The sequence below is a fragment of the Oncorhynchus nerka genome, linkage group LG3 (genome assembly GCF_034236695.1).
Source record: "Oncorhynchus nerka isolate Pitt River linkage group LG3, Oner_Uvic_2.0, whole genome shotgun sequence".
NCBI classification, from domain to species: Eukaryota; Metazoa; Chordata; class Actinopteri; order Salmoniformes; family Salmonidae; genus Oncorhynchus; species Oncorhynchus nerka.
In genome coordinates, this window is record NC_088398.1 from 45096020 (window position 1) to 45103809 (window position 7790).

General features: G+C 42.0%; 1 protein-coding gene and 1 long non-coding RNA gene across 2 annotated transcripts in view; one reads left to right on the forward strand and one right to left on the reverse strand.

The window, feature by feature from the left end:
* Positions 1 to 7068, forward strand: part of LOC115108751 (ceramide synthase 6-like) — a 31797-nt gene extending 24729 nt beyond the window's left edge. The window contains exons 7-11 of the mRNA XM_029633370.2: positions 1173 to 1301; positions 1668 to 1774; positions 3833 to 3989; positions 4516 to 4539; positions 4752 to 7068. Of these exons, the coding sequence (XP_029489230.1) occupies positions 1173 to 1301; positions 1668 to 1774; positions 3833 to 3989; positions 4516 to 4539; positions 4752 to 4919 (585 nt within the window). The 3' untranslated portion in view covers positions 4920 to 7068. The remainder of the gene's footprint in view (positions 1 to 1172; positions 1302 to 1667; positions 1775 to 3832; positions 3990 to 4515; positions 4540 to 4751) is intronic.
* Positions 1 to 7790, reverse strand: part of LOC135565499 (uncharacterized) — a 33979-nt gene that overhangs the window by 11446 nt on the left and 14743 nt on the right. The window lies entirely within an intron of this gene.

The following is a 7790-nucleotide window of genomic DNA, read 5'->3' on the forward strand; positions in this document are numbered from 1 at the left end:
CACGCATACACTCTTTCTAATACATCCCATAGTCGGGTTGCCAGAGATTTTCCAGGTCAGGGCATCTCTATGTTTGAGCTGTAAATATTGCCTCAGCATAGCTCTTTTTGCTTCTGTTCTTTTCAATCTTCTTTAGCACTGTTAAGCGGTGTCAAGAACAAGGGGTAGAATATAGGGGAGTGGTATTGTTTATGGAGGGCCCTCCTTGGCCATGGCATTTTATTTTAAACCGGCTCCCTAGTTGAGTTCAGAGAATGCCAATTTGCATGCCTCCCATCTCTTCCTGCCCACACCACTGAACGCCTAACACTCACTCAATCACTCACAGCTGTCCCATGATGCCGTGGTGTTTATGCCCTCACCTCTCATCTCCGTGTTGACTGTTGGCATGTCTGTTTTTTTGTTTGTTTCTCCTTTCAGTTTTTTCATTGCACAAAGCTACGCATTGAGGAGGTCCTCTGCACCCCCTGCCAATTCCAGTATGTTCCCTGCACTCTGTTGCTTCCATTCTGTGTTTGCACCACTGCTCCTCCTGCTCTGGGCTGGCTGCTCTGCTGCTGTACTGAGCCTTTTCAACCCTGTGGGGCACAGGAGGGCATGTCATCCTTATTCAGCCACAGCCTCACTCATCAGGGGATATTAACCTTCTAGAGTAGACTGACTAGAGACCACTTTCGCTGTAGTACATGTAGACTCGCCTCTTTTTTATTTTAGACTTAGTTTTCATATTCATTCATTTGTGAAAAGAATAACTGTCTAGCCACCAAAGTAGATGAGAAAGGTAGGCGTCAGCTGCCCTTGAGTCCTGCGTTCAGAGAAATAATAGAATTGTCAGTACAAAGCAAAAGCAGATGAGGAGGGAAGTTGAATTGTCATTTACGGAGTGTGATGTTTACAAAGGGGCAATGTCCTTGTCAGAATGTCACCCGCACCTTGTCACCATAGATGTTCTGCATAGTGCGCAGCCAGCAAGTGTACAAGGTGCAGAGGAGTCCACTTATCTACTGTGAGCACAAAGAATACAACAGCGGTCATGATCTCTGCATGACGCCGAAGCTTTCATAAAACCCACATGCTGTACATGTCTCCTTGATGTGAGTCACATGGTAGAGAATGCTTTCTCCCTCTACCATTGTGTGACATGACTATGACGCCTGTTCCGTCCCCCGCAGGACTTCCTGATAATGTTCCTGCACCACCTGGCGACAATCTCCCTCATCACCTTCGCCTACGTCAACAACATGGCTAGAGTGGGCACGCTGGTCATGTGTCTCCACGACTCCGCCGACGTCCTGGTGGAGGTGAGTAGAGACACGGGGACACGTTCAGCAAGGCATGTTCAGGTGTCTGGCATGCACGGGGGGGGGGGGGGATTTTTGTTATTTCTACAAATTACATTTCTGTCTGCAATGTTCCACAAGGTTTGCCTGCTGAACGTGGCCCCGACGTGTTCTTCACACCCCACGGACATGTGGGAGGGTCCTGTGTTCTTTTGTGGTTGTTTTAGCTACTGTGCTTGCTTGTGATTCTATCAGAGGGAAAATCGGCCATCTGTAGATTTCAATTATGTACTGCCGAAACCAATTTCAGTGTAGGAAAAAGATAGATACAACATCCACGTTTTGTTCTTGTAACCATTTTGCATGTGTCTGTGTCATCTGTTGCAGGCTGCCAAAATGGCCAACTATGCCAAGTTTCAGAGACTTTGCAACCTCCTGTTTGTCATGTTTGCAATGGTCTTCATCAGCTCCAGGCTGGGTGTCTATCCCGTCTGGTAAGGAGGCTTTGTCTCTACATAGAATGAATGTGTCCCAAATGGCACCCTATTCCCTACGGCCACTGGTCAAAAGTAGTGCACTATGTAGCGAATGGGGCGGCATTTGGGACTCAACCAATGTCTTCTCTGTGAAAGACTACAGCTTAATTGAAACAATGGAGTTGAGTGTTTTTTAGATGCACTTGTGTGCTGCCAGTTGAGACAGACCAGGATGATACTGTATATCGGAGAATGTTTGTTTCAGTGTATAATCAGTCTCCGAATACAGGAGACATGAATGTACTGTAGATCTCAGAATATTGACACTTTCCAAATGGGCTTTGCAATTTTTCCAGGAAGGTTTTCATTTTATACAGGTCTTGGTGAGTTTTGTTGCTTAGTAATAGTTACTATGGATACTACAGCAACAATATGGACGTAAGCATCTTCTCCAGTAAAGAGGGAGGGGGAAATAAAAATGAAAGACGGACCATTATTTTGAGATAATTTAATTATGTAAACCAGGGTCGATTTGAGACTGGAATCTGAAATGGCACATTCAATTTACACTTTGAAAACCTCAATTAACTAATTATGTATGTTATCACAGTGCCTGTATCAGTTGGTATCAATGCCAGAATGTTGTCTTTTTTACATATTGGACTTCCAATTAGGTGACGAATTTGGATTGCACCGGAATATTTTTGATGTGTCATCAGAGAGACATCCTACCTTTTTTGATATGAGAGAGAGAAGCAGTAGCAAATTAGTCATAGTAGAGGAATATGCGCGCACCATCTTACTGTGTCATGTCCTAAGCACACTCAGCACTACCGTCACTGTACGAGGAGAAAAAGCGACGTGCTTTACTGTCCCGCTCTGAGACGTCACCCCAATTTTGAGCCCACACTCGAGGACAGCGCGGTTAATTACCAGATCAAAATGACAAACGACTCTTTATTCGAAAGATATTAAAGCATGAACCTCCAGAGTACAGTGTACTTTAGAAAAGTCTCATTCAGTGATTTCCTCTTGTTAGTATGCAGTCGTGAGTTATACAGTATATCACCGTGCAGGCAGAGCGCACCACAGCAACCAGAAAGGTAGTGTGATTGTACAACTGTTGCCATGGCTTCAGTATCAGCAGGGTTCATATCATGTACAATTATCCAACTATATCTCCACCTTCACTGAAATAGCTATCAAGCCATTCATCAGAGAAGTGAATGAAGGATTTAATATGTTCTTTAAAGTGGTTTGAGTAGCGTGTACATTATAACAGATTGACTTCATACAGTTAAGTGCTGCATGAGCTTTTCCGCACAGTATAGGGGGGAGAAGGGATAAAGTTATTTGTCTGTCTCCTGGGTGATAATTATCCTTGGCTGTTCAGAGGGTCTGGTCTGTCTGTCTGTCTCTGCCTGTCTGTCGTGGAGGATGGAGAGCAAGCTAGGGCAGTGTTTTCCAAACTCTGTCCTCAGGACCCCAAGGGTTTTAGGAGACCTCACGTTTTGGTTTTTGCCCTAACACTACACAGCTGATTCAAATTATCAAAGCTTGTTGATTATTTGAATCAGCTGTGTAATGCTAAGGCAAACAAAAAAAAAAGACGTGCACCCCTTAGGGTCCCGAGGACCAAGTTTGGGAAACCTTTAGCTAGGGGCTGAAGGCTCTGGACGTTACCCTCAGGGACAACATAAGAGGCTCTCTCTCAACGACCTGGCCATCTGTATTCCTCCACTCTACCTTAGAGCACCAGGAACATTTACTGTCTTCTGTTCACCTAGAATTCTAAGACAATAACAAGTAGCTTATTTGGTGACAGCTGCCTCAGACTGGGTTTTCTAGCGTGTACTTTAGTTGACAGGTTTTTGTTAATTTCAGAGAGCGACCCGTATTAAAACCAATAAGTATTTCCAGTCTGTTACCCAATTCCCAATAGAGACGTTGTGGTTGTCTCATTACTACATCCTGTCATTATGAGCTGCTCTGAATGTGTGTGTAGTGTGGTTTACTTATCAAATGAGTTGACTAATTATTTCTCTCGCTCTCTCTTTCTCTCTCTCTTTCACGTAGGATTTTAAACACTACCTTGTTTGAGAGCTGGGAGATCGTGGGACCGTACCCCTCCTGGTGGGTGTTCAACCTACTGCTGATCCTGCTGCAGTTCCTGCACTCCTTCTGGTCCTACCTCATAGTGAAAATAGCCTGTCGAGCCATTTCCAGAGGAAAGGTGAGAGACAAAGGGAGAGTCTCAATTACAATTTCTTGATTCCTCGCGTCTTCTCGCCAGGTTCTCAAAACTCATTGGTTGAGAATGTCAGAGGTCCCTCTCTGAGCTTCTCCTCTTCTCCTGAGTTGAGAAGAGAATGTGAGTAGTCAAGGAAACGTTATTGAGATTCTCCCCCAGTTTGCATTTCAGGGTCCTAAATGGCATCATATGTAGTGCACTACTTTTGACCAGGGCCCATAAGGAATAGGGTGCCATTTGGCAGACATTGTCATATTTTCAGAGTACACTCAAGAGGACCGTCTTTATGTAGTTAAAGTCATTCTCATTATGTATGTAGTTAGAATTTAGCACTACCATGTTACTTTTTGTAATTGTAAATGCAAAGCGTTGGGTAATCTTAGCAGTCAAGCTCACTGTACATGTACTGTACTACAGAAGCTATTTCACTAAAGGGCCTGTTTTGTTGGCAATAACCTTCATTGATTTTACTTTTTCTATCCCTCACGCTAACCTTTCAACCTTCAAGGCAGGGAAGTGGAATCCTTTACATGTAAGTAGTTGGAACAGAAGGGGAACAAACTTGTGTGTGTATTGTCACGTCATCTCACTATCAAGTCACAATCACATGACATCCCTTTCTTTTTACATGATCTTATTTGTAAAATGAGGAAACCAATAGCGATGGCCAACTGCTTCTACTTCCTCTGTCATGACATCAGATGGTATATGAGATGTTCTGACAGCGTCTGCACCTCTCCACAGGTGTCGAAAGACGACCGCAGTGACATTGAGTCCAGCTCAGACGAGGACAACGGTCCTCCTCCCATTCCTGTTCAGAAGCACCACAACAGCACCACCAACGGGACCAATAAAGTCCACGGGACCAATGGGTACCTGTCAGCAGGGGCCCCATGTCTAGATGAACACTGACCACTGCTATGAGACATTTTATAAGCACTGGAGCAAAGCTGCAGACACCATTCATAGATACTACATGTGTGCGACATGAACAACATTGCCTGTCTGGCACTGGAAGTTCTTAGTTTTCAGTTTGATTATTTCCATGTTTCCCCTCCATTTTATTATCTTTCTCTATTTGCATCAAACTGCATTCAATGAAATATCAAAGCACTCCTGTCGGTACAGCCCAGTCTCTCTGTTTAGCCAACGAATGAACGCATTCCACTATTATGGCGAAAGCATGCTGTCTAAACGTAGTCTGACTGGCATACTGGGGGAAGTTAATTATGTTATGTGTCCATGTTATTTATTTTGGATAGATATACAGTACCAGTCAAAAGTTTGGACACCTACTCATTCCAGGATTTTTCTTAATTTGTACTATTTTTTTTACAATGTAGAATAGCAGTGAAGACATCAAAACTATGAAATAACACATTAAATATATTTTAGATTCTTCAAAGTAGCCACCCTTTGTCTTAATGATAGCTTTGCACACTGTTGGCACTCTCAACCAGCTTCACCTGGAACGCATTTCCAACTGTCTTGAAGGAGTTCCCACATATGCTGAGCATTTGTTGGCTGCTTTTCCTTCACTCTGCGGTGCAACTCATCCCAAACCATCTCAATTGGGTTGTCGGGTGATTTGTGGAGGAAAGGTAATCTGATGCAGCACTCCATCACTCTCCTTTGTAAAATAGCCCTTACATAGCCTGGAGGTGTGTTGGGTCATTGTCCTGTTGAAAAACAAATAGTCCCACTAAGCGCAGACCAGGTGGTAGCCATGCTGGTGAAGTGTCCCTTGAATTCTAAATAAATCACTGACAGTGTCACCAGCAAAGCACCATCACACCACCTCCATGCTTCACGGTGGGAGCCACACATGCTGAAATCATCCATTCACCTACTCTGCGTCTCACAAAGACACGGCGGCTAGAACCAACCATTTCAAATTTGGCCTCATCAGACCAAAGGACAGATTTCCACCGGTCTAATGTCCATTGCTCGTGTTTCTTGGCCCAAGCAAGTCTCTTCTTCTCATTGGTGTGCTTTAGTAGTGGTTTCTTTGCAGCAATTTTGACCATGAAGGCCTGATTCATGCAGTCTCCTCTGAACAGCTGATGTTGAAATGTCTGTTACTTGAATTCTGTCCAGTAGGCTGGTAACTCAAAGTTCCCGAAATCTTCTGCATTGACTGACCTTAAAGTAATGATGGATTGTTGTTTCTCTTTGCTTATTTGAGCAGTTCTTGGTATAATATGGACTTCATCTTTTTCCAAATAGGTTGGAAAAACAGTTGTTAAAACACAACTGATTGGCTCAAACACATTAAGAAGGAAAGAATTTCCACAAATTAACCTTTAACAAGGCACACGTGTTAATTGAATTGCATTCCAGGTGACTACATCATGAAGCTGGTTGAGAGAAAGCCAAGAGTGTGCAAAGTTCAAAGCAGAGTAGCTACTTTGAAGAATCTCAAGAATCTCATGATTCCATATGTGTTATAATAGTTTGTCTTCACTATTATTCTACAATGTAGAAAATAGTCAGAATATATATTTTTAAAACCCTGTAATGAGTAGATGTGTCCAAACTTTTGACTGGTACTGTAAATTAGCAAATTATTGTCAACATGTCTCAATGACTTTGTCAGTATTAAGATTGGCTAATTGTGAACCAATCCGTAATGCATATCATTTCACTATTCCATCAACGGGTACACACATTACAGCATGAGTCTTGTCATTGGCAAAAATGCTAAACAAATGGATTTGTTTTCAGTGATTCCCCCCCCCCTTCACTTGCTAAAACTGATTGCATTTGTTTTGCTCACAAATGAATAGTAATGTGGTCTTAAAACAATGCATTATTATGGGAAATACAAACACACATTATCCATCCATAAGCTGTAAGAGATATCAGTAACAGCATTATGTATGCGTGTGTGTAAAAATAGGGCCATGCTATATTTCCAATTAACTTTTGTTAAGTATTCTACAACATTTCTGGTAAGTATTTCGTTAATTATTCATGGCCCTCTTGGAAGACAGAGGAAGGTATTATTAAGCAATGATGCATTTAAAACCCTTGACAATATTAAAGATTGCAAGTAAGAAAGTATATTTGTCGATCTGATTAATTGAAACTAGCAGTTGCTGTACATACTTGTTCTTGTAAGAAGCAACGGAGTAATATTGGTAGATTACAGAATTATAATTTTTGTGGCATGGCAAGTCGACTATGAAGGATTGTTATTTTTTTGTTCCAAAACTGATTCCCTCTCAAGGCTAAGTGAATAATTAATGTGATTGCATAATTATGACTATAAATTCTTGTCATTGATATTCATTCAACAATGCTTTCGGGACATTCATCTCGCTAATCCATTCTCATTATACATTCTCATTGAAATATAACTAGATGTATTGCATATTCAACTTCAAGTAGCGTTTGTGTTTCAGAAAAATAATAGCTCTCCAGGAGCCCATGTAATTTCTCTTTTTACTTGTATTGGCATATATGAATCATCCAAGGACACATGGATTGAATATAATGTGTATTGTGTAGGTCTCTAATGCAGTATCGATCATCCCTGTTGTTGATGGGAAAAGGGTTTTCATGAATTAAGTAATTATTGACATTCATTTTCATGTGCACAAAGTGACAGTGGATGGGTGAGGACATAAATGGTTGAATCTTGCAATGGAATTTTCCTTTGTGCACTGGCTATATACTGAGTGTACTGAACATTAGGAACACCAAGGTGTTAAGCATTCCACAAGGATGCTGGTCCATGTTGACTCCAATGCTTCCCACAGTTGTGTTAAATTGGCTGGATCT